This window comes from Manis pentadactyla, chromosome 1, assembly GCF_030020395.1.
Source record: "Manis pentadactyla isolate mManPen7 chromosome 1, mManPen7.hap1, whole genome shotgun sequence".
NCBI lineage: Eukaryota > Metazoa > Chordata > Mammalia > Pholidota > Manidae > Manis > Manis pentadactyla.
In genome coordinates, this window is record NC_080019.1 from 114,387,074 (window position 1) to 114,402,671 (window position 15,598).

The 15,598-nt window shown below is 46.8% G+C and overlaps 1 protein-coding gene across 6 annotated transcripts in view; it reads left to right on the plus strand.

Moving 5' to 3' along the window:
* Positions 1–15,598, plus strand: part of ECE2 (endothelin converting enzyme 2) — a 32,214-nt gene that overhangs the window by 9,143 nt on the left and 7,473 nt on the right. Inside the window, exons 1-8 of one of the 6 annotated variants that reach the window (XM_036875354.2) lie at positions 8,922–8,999; positions 9,278–9,505; positions 9,715–9,850; positions 10,060–10,275; positions 10,735–10,859; positions 10,977–11,123; positions 11,276–11,341; positions 14,890–15,078. In XM_036875354.2, the coding sequence (XP_036731249.2) occupies positions 8,958–8,999; positions 9,278–9,505; positions 9,715–9,850; positions 10,060–10,275; positions 10,735–10,859; positions 10,977–11,123; positions 11,276–11,341; positions 14,890–15,078 (1,149 nt within the window). In that variant the 5' untranslated portion in view covers positions 8,922–8,957. Of the gene's footprint in view, positions 1–8,921; positions 9,000–9,277; positions 9,506–9,714; positions 9,851–10,059; positions 10,276–10,734; positions 10,860–10,976; positions 11,124–11,275; positions 11,342–14,889; positions 15,079–15,598 lie in introns of those variants that run through there. The other 5 variants (XM_036875355.2, XM_036875353.2, XM_036875360.2 and 2 more) reach the window with 5 other exon arrangements.

Sequence of the window (15,598 nt, forward strand, 5' to 3'; positions counted from 1 at the left end):
GGTGGAAGGAGAGTCTGGCACGGAGCTACAAGAGGCGAGCAACTGGGACTGGGCACTGGGGGCTGGTCGGGGCCGAAAGGCAGGATCTGAGCCGACGTTCCAAGAGTGGGGGGGTGCACCGGAAATGCTGCGGAGAGAGGGTCTGGTACCGGTTGAGGTGTGTAGGACTGACCGAACCCGCTGCATGTGAGAATAACTCAGGCCCGCTGAAGGTCCTGCTGTTGGCGCGCTGTTGTATCGGGTTGCTCTCCAGCTCTTAAAACTGTTCGTCAGTGTTTCCCTGACTGCTTTCTGTTTCTGTCTCTGCCAATCTGTACGTCAGTCTACCTCCAAGTGTCTGTCTTTTCTGTACGCACATCTCCTTGTGCCACGGTTTCTATGTCTCTCTTAAGTGTCTGCCCTTCTGCATCTGTCTCCGTGTTTGACTCCTTTACCTACGTGCCATTGTGTTTCTATATCCTGAGTCTCTGTATCTCGGTCTCTTCTAGGAAAGGTCTAAGTAACTGGGCCGACGCGCGCCCACCAGGGTAGGACCCCTTCCAACCCCAGCCCTGCTGCTGGAGCGGAAACTCCGGCTTAAAGCATCTGCGGTGCCCCGCGGTTCTCCCTGCCCGGAGGTCCGCGCTGCGCAAGCTATGTAAAAAGAACGAATGTGGCGTCGCGGGGGGCGCTGTGGCTGCCGGTGTCGCGGGGTAGCCCGGAGCACCTTAGGACGCGGCGCGCGCCCGCGTGTGTTCGGAGGTAGAGAAGGAGGGGCAGACGGCGCCCCTTGCCAGCGTTGCGGATGATCACGTGATAATTCTTGCCTCCGAGCACCGTTCTCTGAGTTCCTACGGGGACACACTACTACTTCTTCCCCTCCCCCAGCTGCCGTCAGCCGCGGCGTCACCCGCTGGTTAGAGAGTGGGGGGGCTCTGGCGCAATCACCAACCTGGGAAGGGGGCGGGGGTTGTATCACACTAGGCGACAAGTGACGACAGCGCTGATAAGGGTAATAATCACCCCGTAAGTTCAGTCCCAACTGGAAGCGGAGGGGTTTCCACTTACTTGAAGCACTTTATCTCCTACCCACCAAATCACCGCATAGTGAGGCTGCCTGGTGTCGGGTCTCCTTCCAACTCCTCACAAAGTGTTAGTTCCGGGATATAGAAGCTAATGCAGTGGTGGAGGAACCATGGACCAGGATGGAGGGGAAAGGGTAGTGCCTCAATGCAAGCCTCGCTCAAGGCACCAGACTTGCGGTCCATCCTTACCAACCCTCTTCTGCGGTGTCCTACTAGTCTCTGGGATGGGCCAAAACTGGACGTGGAGGCCCAGCTGGACTGAGAGGAGCCCTGGAATCTGGAACAAGAGAGGTTGGAGCTCAGGATCACTGAAAGAGAGTCCAGAAAGTTACACTCCTACTGGAGGTTGGCCAGGAATGGGTTCCAATCCTGGCTCTGCCACCTTTTGTGTGACCTTGAGCTGAAGGCCCCATAATTGTAGTTTTTGAAAGTTTATTCATTGTATTCAAAACATTTTAGGAAAATACGGGAAATCTCACAAAACCTTGATACATATCCTTCCAATCTCATATATTTGCATATTATGCATACCTCTCTGAGACTTCTTGTTTTAATCTGAAGCATAGAGATGATAAAACCTACCTTAAGGACAGTTTTGTAGATGAAACTGTTGCCCTGTGGTGAAATGGGTTGTCTCAGGAGGTAATACCATATGCCCCAAAGTGCTAATGGGGCCATGAGGGTACTTGCCAAGGATGAGATGAGAGTAGTAGGTGGGGAATTGAAATAATTCTTTCTCCCCCCAGAATGAGGGAATTTGGAGGAATAACTATACAACTTGGAATTCATTCGGTTAGCTCCTTAAATAACCTTAGTCCCATCTCTGCTGTGCATGCTGGATCATGATTAAAGCAAAAGTCCTAAGTACAAAATTGTGAAATATAGAGATCTATAAGCTTCACTATGTTGTAAAATCGTGGGGAAGTTCTTTAAATTATGATCCTCTGCGTAAAATTCTGATGTTCTGCATTTTGGCCTATGAGATGAAGATTCATGTTCACAGCTAAAATGAAATAAAGTTTCTTTGGAGTTTTGTGACAGTGCATTGAATTTCTCAGTTGAAAGTCCCTTAAAAGCTAGTGGACTTGGTCCATAAGTTCAAACAGGATAATATGCCTTTTGACAATTGAATAATATAATGGCACTTTTATCCTCCCTAAAATTCATGTCTACCTGGAACCTCATAATGTAAGGTGTTATTAGCTAAATCAAATGAGGTCATACTGGATTAAGGTGGACCCTAAATCCAGTAACCAGTGTCTTTATAAGATTAGGACAGATGCACAAGACACATAAACACAGGGACAGAGGCCATGTAAGGAAGCAGATAGGAATGAGGCAGCTATAAGCCAAATAACAAGGATTGCTGAAAGCCACAGGCAACTGGAAAAAGCGAAGAAGTATTTTTCCCTAGAGCCTTCCAAGGGAGTATGGCTCTGCAAATATCTTGATTTTGGACTTTTTGCCTTTAGAACTGTGGGAGAATAAGGGTCTGTTGTCTTAAGCCACACAATTTGTGGTACTTAGTTATAGCAATCCTAGGAAACAAACATATCCTGTTAGAAATATTTTTGACTCATCTTTTTACATTTCTCATGACCATGTTTCTCCTTTCTTAAACTCTCTCTGGGGGCCCTTTGCTCTCACCCTGTCCGCTTGAAGGTAGCCCACACCATGAGGGTATTTCTGGGACTCATTCTATTTAGCAGAGGCTGATAAATCACAAAAAGAATGAGGTAGATCTGTGTGGATTGACATGATGAGATCTCTAAGAACTACCAAAATGTCACCAAATAACAAATGTAGAGTATGATTTCACATATGTGAAGAAAGTATACACACATATATGCATACACATATGCACACATGTGCACACACATAGTATGTAATATGCATATAAAAGAAAGATCTAGAAGGATACATAGCAAATTGCTAATAATGGTTATCTCTGAGGAAGATACTGGGACTCCAGCAGAATGAATTTTATTTTTTACTCTATATACTTCTGGAGTATATTGCTTTTATATAGAAAGGTTTTAATTTTTTTAATAAGTTTCAGACCAATGATATAGCCCATTTACCAAACATCACACTCTGGCCCCAGACAAATCGATTGACTTAGGAGAATAGTAGTTAAAAGCATGGAGTTTAGATTCAAATCAAGGATCTGCCTTCTACCTGATGTGTAACTTTGGGGATGTTATTAATTTTCCCTGTGTCTTAGGTTCCTTATCTGTAAAATGTGGACAAGGATACTGGTAAACCCTATCTTACTTGGTCATTGAAAGGATTGAATAAGTTAACCTTTATAAAGTGCTTAGGTAAATTCTGGGCAATAGATTGTTAGCTATTATTATACACAAAAGCATAAGGAAGAAGTTAAAAATAATCTCATCATTAGATATATTCATATTAACATTTTGTTCCATGTCCTTCCAATTTTGACTTGTGCTTTTATATTTTTTTGCTTCACAAACAGATTTTGTAGTCCTTTTTCTCTTCTACAACTCTATTTAAGAACATTTCCAATAGCATTACTCTTCTTTTCCACAATTTGTAGATGATGCATTGTATGAATGTTGCATTCCAAGTCCTCTACTCAGGCATTGAATTCCACTACTACCAACACCCTTTGTTGTTGTGATTACAGACAGTGCTGTGATGGACAAATGTTGTAGCTATCAATATTTTGTAGCTCCTCAATCAAGAAGTAAAGTCTATATCTTCATCCCTGAATTTGGACTTGACCATCTGACTTGTTGTGCCCCATAGAGACATTAGCAAATGTGATGCAAACAGAGCTTGTAAAGTGGTTTTGTACTGGGGTCTTGCCCCATTTTTTGTTGCTGGGAATCCTATACCATATATGTAGAAGCCTGGGCTACTCTACTGGAGGAATAGAGACTGTGTGGAGACAGAGGACCCAGTCATCCTAGCTGAGGTCCAGACATGTAAATGAGGCCATTCAGCTAGACCATTCAGCTCCTACTGAGCTGACCCAGACTGAGGAAACACTCAGCCAACCCACAGCTAAAAAATGCTTTGCTCTTTTAATCTATGAAGTTTGCAAGAGAGGTTGGTTATGCAGCAAAAGCTAATTGATACAAACACCCTATGGAAAATGATTATTTCCTGGAACAATTTCCTAAAATTAGACCTTCTGGGTCAAAGAGTATATATACACATACCTTTTGATTCACCAAAAGATTGTATTAATTTATAAGCCACTAGCAATATGTGAGTGCCCATATTCCCTATCTTTGTCAACACTGGACATTAATGTTTCTTGTTATCTTCATGACTACATTGCCCTTGTAAATTTAACACATAAACCATTGTCCATTCCCTCTTGATTCACAATCAGGTGAGGGGGGAATAAAAACAACCAAAAGAAAAATTACTCCTGTAGGAAAAGATGAGACAAGAGACAGAAGAACAATAGAATGAGAGAGTAAAAAGAGTCAAAGGTGATAAACACAGAGGAAGGAAAACACAATTATAGAATGGAGCAGCCTCTAAGCCTCTTATACTAGGATACTTAACATGTAGTCAGAAATAGTTATGACCCTAGTAAATGATCTGGGCTATGAAAGAGGCTTGGAAAGGAAATGTCCATTTAGATCAAAATTAGTGAAACTGAGACTGCTGTGAAACTAGGTACCAGGCATTTTCATATGCAACTGCATTTAATTCTCACAGCAATTCTCTGAAATGATTGTTCCCATTTTACAGATGAAGAAAACTAAGGATCAGACCTTTCAAGTAACTTGATAAAGATCATAAAGCTAATAAAAAATTGAGCTCAGATTTGAGACTAGACCTGCCTGTCTTAAAAACTGATGTTTCCCCTTATTCTTCCAGAGAGTATGTGGCAGAAGACTAGCAACTAATGTTGGGAGGAATTATATCCCCTTTTTGATTCATATTGCCAAACTGCTCTCCAGAAAGGAGCCATACTGGCTATATTTGAATCCCTGCTCTGCTACTTAGTGGCTCTGTGACTCTTGGCCTCTCTATGCCTCGGGTTCCTCATCTGTGAAATGGCTTCCTAAGTGCCATGAGGGTAACTGAGTACATAGATGTAAAGCACCTAGAACAAACAGCTGGCACACAGTGAAGTGCTGGATAAGCTTGCTATTTCCAACACAACATTGTAGCAGCCATGGGACTATTTTTAATGAGCCTGTTGCCAGGAAGTCCTTATACAGTAGCTTTGGTTACACTCTCTTGAACATGTCATGATGGAATTTCCCATAAGACAAGACTGACTCTGCTGCCATGTTTCCCTTCATCCAGCTTTGCAGGGGAAAGAAGAGATGAGTGCTGTAATGGCACATTGTTGTCAAAGTGAACAGGAACATTCCAGCGACTTGTCCCATGTGGATATCCCAAGGCCTGGTTGCTGCAGATCCTAGTAGGGCTGGATGTGAAAGTTCCTTGCTCAGGGAATCCCTCACTAACCTAGAACCCATCTGCCTACTCTGCCATCTGGAATATAGAGCAGGCTTCCTTCAGGCTCCCTTTACTTCCTTCAGGCTTATTTCTACCTATAGGATTAAAAAATATATATAATAATAATAATAATAGCAGTGGACACATTGAATGCCCATTATGTGCCGGACACTGTCCTAAGCACTTATAATTATTGTTTCATTTAATTCTCACAAGCATGCTTTGAAATAGGTACTATTCTTCTTTCTTTTTATTGAAATATAGTTGATGTACAGTATTATATTTGTTTAAGATGCACAACATAGCATTTCAACAATTATATACATTACTAAATGCTTACCACAATAAGAAACATACAAAGAAATTACAATATTACTGGCTATCTTCCTTATGTTGTACTTCCTGGTGGTTGCCATGGTGGGGGTGGGGTAGAAATGGGTGAAATAAGTGAAAGGGAATAAAGAGGTACAAACTTCAAATTATAAAATAGATTAGTCATGGATACTATTTTTATTTCAACTTTACAAGTGAGGGAATTGAGTCAGAATCCAGAATCTTTCATCCTAACTATGACCCTGTGTTGTCTCCTATTTGAGAACATGCACTTTTGGGGTGGAAAATACTGAAGAAGCAGATATTAATCCAAACATATATGGTCAATTAATATACAATAAAGGATCCATAGATATACAATGGGGAAATGACAGCCTCTTCAACAGCCGGTGTCGGCAAAACTGGACAGCTACATGTAAGAGAATGAAACTGGATCATTGTCTTACCCCATACATAAAAGTAAATTCAAAATGGATCAAAGACCTGAATGTGAGTCATGAAACCATAAAACTCTTAGAAAAAAACATAGGCAAAACTCTCTTGGACATAAACATGAGCAACTTCTTCATGAACATATCTCCCTTGGCAAGGGAAACAAAAGCAAAAATGAACAAGTGGGACAATATCAAACTAAAAAGCTTCTGTACAGCAAAGGGCACCATTAGTGAACAAAAAGGCATCCCACAGTATGGGAGAATATATTCATAAATGACATATCTGATAAGGGGTTGACATCCAAAATATACAAAGAGCTCATGCACCTCAACAAACAAAAAGCAATAATCCAACTGAAAAATGGGCAGAGGATCTAAACAGACACTTCTCCAAAGAAGAAATTCAGATGGCCAACACAGGCACATGAAAAGATGCTCCACATTGCTAATCATCAAAGAAATCCAAATTAAAACCACAATGAGATATCACCTCACACCAGTTAGGATGGTGTGATGGAATTAACATCCAAAAGACAAACATCCAAAAGACAAACAACAACAAACGTTGGAGAGGATGTGGAGAAAAGGGAACCCTCCCACACTGCTGGTAGGAATTTAAATTAGTTCAACCATTGTGGAAAGCAGTATGGAGGTTCCTCAAAAAACTCAAAATACAAATACCATTTGACCCAGGAATTCCACTTCTAGGAATTGACCCTAAGAATGCAGGAGCCCAGTTTGAAAAAGACATATGCACCCCTATGTTTATCGCAGCCCTATTTACAATAGCCAAGAAATGGAAGCAACCTAAGTGTCCATCAGTAGATGAATGGATAAAGATGTGGTACATATACACAATGGAATATTATTCAGCCATAAGAAGAAAACAAATGCTACCATTTGCAACAACATGGATGGAGCTAAGAGGATATTATGCTCGGTGAAATAAGCCAGGCAGAGAAAGACAAATAAATGATTTCACTAATATGTGGAGTATAAGAACAAAGAAAAAACTGAAGGAACAAAGCAGCAGCAGACTCACAGAACCCAAGAATGGACTAACAGTTACCAAAGGGAAAGGGACTGGGGAGGATGGGTGGGAAGGGAGGGATAAGGGGAAAAAGGGGCATTATGATTAGCACACATAATGTGGGTGGGGGCACAGGGAGGGCTGTACAACAACACAGAGAAGACAAGTAGTGATTCTATAGCATCTTATTACGCTGATGGACAATAACTGTAATGGGGTATGTGGTGGGGACTTGATAATGGGGGGAATCTAGTAACCACAAAGTTGTTCATTTAAAATGATACCCAAAAAATAAATAAAAAATAAAGAAAGAAAAAAAGAAAATACTGAAGAAAGCAATCCAACATTTCTCAGCCTGATCCATTCATTATCCATCCACTCTTTCTTAGCCACAAGAGCAGTGCATGGTAGAAACAGTTTCAGCAAGCTGTCTGAAAACTGAGGTGAGAATCAAGAAATGGATTATGGATTTGCCACCATTCCAGACCTTCTCAGGTCAAATTTGTGTAGTCTGTTGGGGAGGATGGAAGAGAATTAGGCAATTTTTAATAAATGGTGGCAAAAAAAAAACCCCACTAGGCACTCCTTAGTGCAGCAGACTGCCACACCACCAGGCCTGATTAAGGAATAACAATATGGAAGACAGATGGCAGATACATAGATGCTACACTACCGCCTTTCAGTTAAATATTGCTTGGAGGTTTTTTTCTTGTAAACTTCCCAAATAAAATGGTTTGCTTTCCTTAAGTTAGAAGTGTTAGCATGCCTTTTCTTTAAATATCTGTGCATGGCTGTTTTTTTCCCAGCCAACTTGTCACCATCTGGAATCTTCCCTTTGTGAGATGATCTGATGACAACAATTATCTTGGGGAGTAGAAAAGCATAGTCTTGAAGCAACATGTGGGAGTGGAGTCAGAGTATGGGCTGCGTGTGTGCTGTTTATGTGTGTTGTGTGTGTCTACAGAACAACATTGTAGTTTATGTGTTGGCTCTTTGCCTTGTGTATGTGTGTGAGTGTTCAGGGTGTACATTCTGTGTTTTGCGTATGTATGGACAGTGTTGGGTTGAGTGCCTGCCTCTGTACCTTGGGACGCTGCTTCCTGCGTTAGGTATCGTGAACACCCTGTATGAGGGTCAACTCCAGTGTGCCGCTCTGTATGTGGGGCTGAAGAGTGTTGTGCGGACAGATGCTCCCCCTGTGAACATAATTTCTCAGAGGTATTTAAAAGGGATGGGGAGGGCCTGCAATTTGGGGAACTGGGCCAAGAAATATCAGCAGGGTTTGGGCCTGGGTCAAAGGGTGGTTTGCAAGAGGATGTTACTGGTATAGGGCGCTGACTATGGAGAGGAGAAAGGGTCCCCGGCGTTTCTGGAAGGCGGCTCGCTCGGCTGGGGTGGCAGGGGACTCTCAGCTCAGCAGGGCGGGCTCCGGGCTTGGTCTGGGCGCACGGCGGACGGCAGGGAGAGGCGGGCGCGCTCCTCCCCCCAACTTTACCCCCTCCTCGGGCGCGGCGCCGCGGAGGAGGGGGGCCGGGGCAAGCGGCGGCGGCTGTGGCGGAGCGAGGGGCTGTGGCAGCGGCTGTGATGGCTGGCGGCGGCGGGGCCGGACCGGAGCCCTGAGGGGCTGCCTGCCCCGACTCCACCATGAACGTCGCGCTGCAGGAGTTGGGCAGCGGCGGCGACAACGTGAGTGGGGGCCCCGGGCTTTGGTGGGGAGGGGGGCAGGTGGAGGGGTGTGAGGGAGAGGGGGCAGGCGGCGTTGGGCAGGGCCTACCGCTCTGGGAGAAGGGGCTGCGTGCTTGAGGGCGGAGGGTGGCGGCACCCTAGGCCGGAGAGCTGGGCAGGAGGGAAGGGGCCCTCACTGCAGGCAGGAGGGGCCCGGTTAGCGAGGGGCATTGGGGCAGGGCCGTGGGCCAACAGCCCTCTCTGCCTGACCTCGGCTGGCGCCCCCGACTGTCTGGCAGATGGTGGAGTACAAACGGGCCACGCTGCGGGATGAAGACGCACCTGAGACCCCCGTAGAGGGCGGGGCCTCCCCAGACGCCGTGGAGGTGGGCAAGGGGGTTCTTTCTTTCTCACCAGGCCCCAGCCCTGGCATGACGACGACTGGCACACCCAGGAGCTCTGGGCTGCCCTGGAGAGTCATCTGTCCCCACCTCCGCTTGGTCTCTGGCCTCTGCGCTAGGACTATGGTGAGGCGATTCTAAGCCATGACGTTGCACAAAACAGGCTCAGCGCGCAACTCAGCCTGTCTCATGGCCCCTGCGCCCAAAATTAACCCTTGCAGCATCTTTGCTCCATTGCTCTGGAAACTGCCTATGCCCTCATCTCCGGCAGGATTTCCTTGATCTTGGATCCCCACCTGCCACTTGCTAAATCGCTGCCACCCTGTGTTCCCCAGGTGGGATTCCAGAAGAGAAAAAGACAGTTCTTGGGCTCGCACACCCAGATGGAGCTGATCTTGGCAGGTGTCTCTCTACTGATGGCTGCACTGCTTCTAGGCTGCTTTGTGGCTCTGGGGGTTCAGTACCACAGAGGTAGGTGGGCCCACACCTGTCACCAGACCTCCTAACTGTGGGGGTTCTGGAGGGTGAAGGGCCACTAAGATTTTCTCTGGCTGGGGAGAGTCTTCCAGCTTTCCTTTCTCTTTCCAACTTACCGGTTGTCATGGCGCTTCCCAAAACTTTTGCCTCTTTCAGGCTGACTGATAGTCCCCTCTTCCCCTTGGCCATGTCCCTTGCCACAGACCCATCCCACAGTACCTGCCTCACAGAGGCCTGCATTCGAGTGGCTGGAAAAATCCTGGAGTCCCTGGACCGTGGAGTGAGCCCCTGTGAGGATTTTTACCAGTTCTCCTGTGGAGGCTGGATTCGGAGGAACCCCCTGCCTGATGGGCGTTCTCGCTGGAACACCTTCAACAGCCTCTGGGACCAGAACCAGGCTGTACTGAAGCACCTGCTTGGTGAGTGGGCCTGTCAGGGAGGTGCTGTGGCAAGTACATGCCTCACGCCCAGCACAGAGCCTGGCACTTAGTAGGCACTCCACAAATGTCCACAACTGAATGAGCAAGTAGGCGACTGTGAACACTCCTGGGGTAGGGGATGCAGAGAGCAGGGGGCTCCAGAGAGGTGGAGATGGGTTTGAGAGGGCCAGATCTCTGAGTATAATGAAAGGACTCCTCTCTTCACTCTGTAGCACTGTTGAGGTGTGGTAGGCATCAGGGAGTCTGTAGTGCTTAGCGATCTTTGAGGGTCTCAGGCAGGGGAGGGAAAGCCTTGCTTTGCTGTGACAAGTAGTCTTCCTGGGTGTACTTTAGGAGGACTGCCCTTGAGAAGGCAATGAGAGGGAACAAGTAAGGGCCCGGGACACCTCTCAGCAGCAGTTAGCATGTTACCATCCAGATCTGTGTTGTACCCCACAGAAAACACCACTTTCAACTCCAGCAGTGAAGCTGAGCGGAAGACACAGCGCTTCTACCTCTCCTGCCTGCAGGTGGAACGCATTGAGGAGCTGGGAGCCCAGCCCCTACAAGACCTCATTGACAAGGTAGGGGCTCTGGGTGGGCTGCAGGTAGGGGGAATAGGACAGGCCTTGGGAGAGGATGTAGCCCCAGAAAGCTTTGGGGGGTCCTGAGCCATAGGTTCCACCATGGTCTCTACTCAGATCGGTGGTTGGAACATTACCGGACCCTGGGACCAGGACAACTTCATGGAGGTGCTGAAGGCAGTAGCAGGGACCTACAGGGCCACTCCCTTCTTCACTGTCTACATCAGTGCTGACTCTAAAAGTTCCAATAGCAATGTTATCCAGGTACAGGGCTGGGGAAGTGTCGGGAGGGACTCATGGCCTCTTTGCTGAGCCCAGATTCCCCACCCCTATGACAGGCAGGCTGGGACAGCACCTCCTGCACAAGAGTCCAGGTGCCTGTGTGGAGGGCTCACCTCCTTACCTTTCTGTTTCAGGTGGACCAGTCTGGGCTCTTTCTACCCTCTCGAGATTACTACCTAAACAGGACTGCCAATGAGAAAGTAAGGAGCACCCTCAGAACACCTGCCCCCACCCCCATGTTGAGCTGGGCTGATCTCTGTTTACTTTTCCCTTTGTTCAGGGTCAGAGTGGGGAAGGTGAGCCTATCCTGTTGCCTAATGAGCTGACTACCCTCCCTCCCTCCCTCCCTCCCTTCCTTCCTTCCCTCTTTCGTTGGTTCTTTTGTTGGTTCGTTCCTTCGTTCCTTCCTTCCTTCCTTCTTTCCTTCCTTCCTTCCTCCCTCCCTTTCTCCTTCCTTCTTGGCTTCCGTACCTCCTTTCTTTCACTTATTTCCCTTTCCTTCCTCCCTCCCTTCTTCCCTTCTTTCTTTCCTTCCTCTTACTTTTCCAGGAAGACATTTTATAGGCACTTACTGTGTGCCCACTGCAGTGGCAGATTTCTGAGACAGCATAGATGGGCCTGGATAGCTGAGAACGAGGCCCAAAAGAGGGTCTCTAAGACTCAGGAGAGACTCAGGTAGCCAGAGAAGGTTTCCTAATAAGACTTCATTTAAGTTGGGCCCTGTAGAAATCTAGGAGTGGTGTGGGCATGCTGTGCAAAGACAAGAATTTAAACAAAAGTGTTGAAGCAGGAAAAGATAAGCTTTACTTTGGACGGTGGGAAGAGATTCAGATCAGCAAAATGTAGAGCTCAAAGCAGATGACAGGCTGGAAAGGTGAGTAGAGACTAGTTATGGAGGAGACCTGGAACCATGCAGAGTTTACTGCACAGGCCTCAGAGAGCCACTGCATGCTTCACAGCAGGGAGGGAATGACCTAGTGAGCAGTGCTTTGGGAAGCCAGTTTGGCTAGGGTGTGAAAAGGAGATGCAAGAGAGGGAGCCTGGAGATGAGTTAAGAGTCTCTGCAGTACCCCAGGCTCTGAGTCTGTAAGGACCCAAGTACAGGAAGTGAAGAGGGAATGTTGGGAGGGGAAGGATGCAAGAGACATCATCAAGCCCAAATCATGACCTATTGGTGACTGGATGTTAGAAGAGAGGTGTAGGAGGAAGATATAAAGGCAGCTGAGGCTGTGTGCCTGAATGATGGTGGAATGGTGGGACCCTTAGGGAATCAGGAGTGCTTGGAGGAGGACCCTGCTGAGAGCACACTGTGGAAGAAGAGACTGGTATGTCACAGGAAAAGGGCAGACTTTGGAGTCAGATCTTGGTTTTAATCCCATCTGTGCAGCTTGGTACAAGTTGATTAAGCTCTCTGAGGCTGTTTCTTCATCTGCAAATGGGGATCATACATCTACCTCCTAGGTTGCTTACTTGGGAGGCAGGATGTGAGCTTAAGTTCCTGCATGTGGCAGAACTCAGGGAGGAGAAGCCACTCATTGGAGATGTATGAGTTTGAGGGACCCGGGCACCATCTTTATAGGGAGGTCAGCAGGCAGCTGTGGAAGCTGGGTGCAGTCCTGGAGAGAAGATGAGGCTGGAGGGAGCCAAGGGCTTGAAGGGCATCTCCTCAGAAACCTAGTCAAGGGCTTAGGAGAAGTGAGAGAAAAGGGAAGAATAGAGAAGTGAAAGAAGGCGATTCTCTATATTAAGGTCAGCAGGAGAGAGCTGGCATGAGAGACTGTCATGGCATAGAATAACCAGGGGAGTCATTTGTCCTTCTTTTATTCATTTTCAAACACCAACCATGCCCCAGCCAGGCCCTTTTCTTGGCCTGTGGTGAACAAGACACTGCCATTGTCTAAGTTGGGGAGAAGACATGAAATGGCTCAGTGCAATTATCCTGTGTAGAGCTGCTGAGACTGTTAGAAGCATGGTGTTCTGACTGTGTGTGGTAGGAACCAGCATAGTCCTAGGGCAAGGGTAGGCTGTGGTGAAGGAGAGGGTTCAGGCAAAGGGAAGAGCTTATGCAAAGGCTCTGAGGTAAGAAGGCAGATGACCTGTTAATGGACCAGAGAGGGGAATAGGAATAGGAGAAGAGAGTGGGTCAAGTCCTTCTGGACAGGTATGTAGATTCATATTATGCATGAACATTGTGGATCAAGGTTAGCATTTATCGCAAAAGAATTCAAAATGAAACTCAAAAGTAGGGAGTGATCCTTAGAGATGTGGTTTTAATATTATCTGAGTTGGGGAGGAGAGAATTTAGAGAATGAAGGAGAGAACCACAGGGTCCAACACTTGGGAAATGGCAGGAGAAAGCCTCAATTCAACTCTGAGTGAGTTCCGTGTTGTTGGGTAGGAAGTCTCCTGTGCCAGCATCTAGGGGAATCTGTAGCACACAAGGTTTAAATAGGATAAATAGGGGTAGTGCAGGGCTCTTGAAAGTAAGTCTTAAGTTAGAGGTAAGGAGAGAAAGGGGTAAGTGAGTTGGGCAAGAGTGTGGGAGCAAGAAGACTCGTTAAGCTTAACTGTCTCCCTTAGGAACAGAAATGATGGGGATTGGTACTCAAACTTCTTCCAACACTAGCAGCAAAGAAAAGTGGAGGAGGGCAAAAAGAGAAAATATGAAGTACACAGAATGGATATTAAGAGATCTAAAACCTCTCAGTAGAGTGGAAGAAGAGCTGGCCTTTGGCAATTATGGGAGCCCAGGGTGGGGCTTCAGGGAAACAGTGAGGAGTGGTCCCTGGGAGGAGGGCTACAGGGAACTGGTGCTGAGCAGTGCTGAGGGGCTATTTGCAGGTTTTCATCCCTTCATTCAACACATATTTGCTGAGCACCTACAGTGTACAAGAGCCAAACAGGCCCTACCTCATGCAGCTCGAGTGCCAGCAGGGGCTGAAGCAATATGAGTTTGTACTCAGCCCAGGTAGTGCTGGGGCTGTGGCCCTGGAGTCATTAGGCCTGGCTCACATTCGGACACTGCCATCTGCTAGTTTGTGGTATGAGTCAAGTCATGTAACCTTTCCACACTTGTTTCCTCATCTAATGCCCACTTTATAAAGTTCCTGTGAGGGGAAAAGACACATTATATATAAAGCCCCCTAGAGAGTCTGATGCATGTGGTCACTAAGGATTTCATTTCTGTACTTTTCCTCCCCTTAGAGACCAGAGGTGAGCCACAGAGAAAGCAGCAAGTTTGAGGCTTGGTAGGATGGGAGGTAGAAGGAAATTAAAGCTACTGTGGACCAAATGCTCTGTGGGTCCACTCAGCTGTTAAGTGAAGGCACATGGTCACTGCTGGGCTGGGAAAACTAGAAGGGCTTTAGGCAATGAGAAGGCAGAGCAGTATGGGAAAAAGATCCATGCACTGGACAAATATTTACAGGGCACTTACTCTGTGCCAGGCACTGTTCCAGGCCTTCGGGATACAGCAACGAGCAAGCTGCTGTGACTTGGAACAGCGTGGTCCTGGAACTTACCTTCTCCTTTTGTAAATTGATGATAAACAAGTGCACAAAGAAATAAAAATGTTTCTAACAACTAGTGGTAAACAGTCTGACAGAAATGAAACACGATTGCCCAAGAATGCTTCTGTGAGGAGGGTCAGGAGAAGAGATGGTGAGCAGAGGGGGTGGCCAGAGTGGTCTCTCTCAGCTTTGGGCAGGACTTGTTGCTGGGCTCTGAGGATGACTGGGGCCCTTGACAGGTACTTAACGCCTACCTGGACTACATGGAGGAGCTAGGGGTGCTGCTGGGTGGACAGCCAGCCTCCACACGTGAGCAGATGCAGCAGGTGCTAGAGCTGGAGATACAACTGGCCAACATCACAGTGCCCCAGGACCAGCGGCGGGATGAGGAGAAGATCTATCACAAAATGAGCATCTCAGAGCTGCAGGTGGGGCAGGCAGGAAATAGTGACAGCTGGGAGGGGCCAACCCCAGCATGAGCACCCCAGCTTCCTTTTATGCCATCCTTTTCCTTCCACGCCAAATGAGGCCTTTTCTCATTTCCTTGCTTTTCTGAGCTTCCCAGCTACATTGTTACTATCCTGGAAAGAAAAGTGGTGTCCATTTTTTACTACCTCTCACTGGGCCATCCCTTTCATATTGCCTGGGGATGTGTAGAGGGACTTTGTTAAAAATCTATAACAACTGTATGATGTATCCGCATCTAGAGGGTTCTCATTGTGCCAGGTGTCAACCCTTTAGTTGCTGGCTTATGGAAAATTTGGGTAAAGAAGGTATTTAGGGACCTTCAGTGGTGTCAGGGGAGTGGTATTTTATCAACTGTTATGAAAACATTTGAGTATCTGTGCCCCAGCTGAATATCACACACAGTTGTTTTCCCTGTATAACAAGTGACTGGGCCCTCGGCTTCAGGAGCACTCAGGCCTGGAAAAGGATTATTGCAGAAGT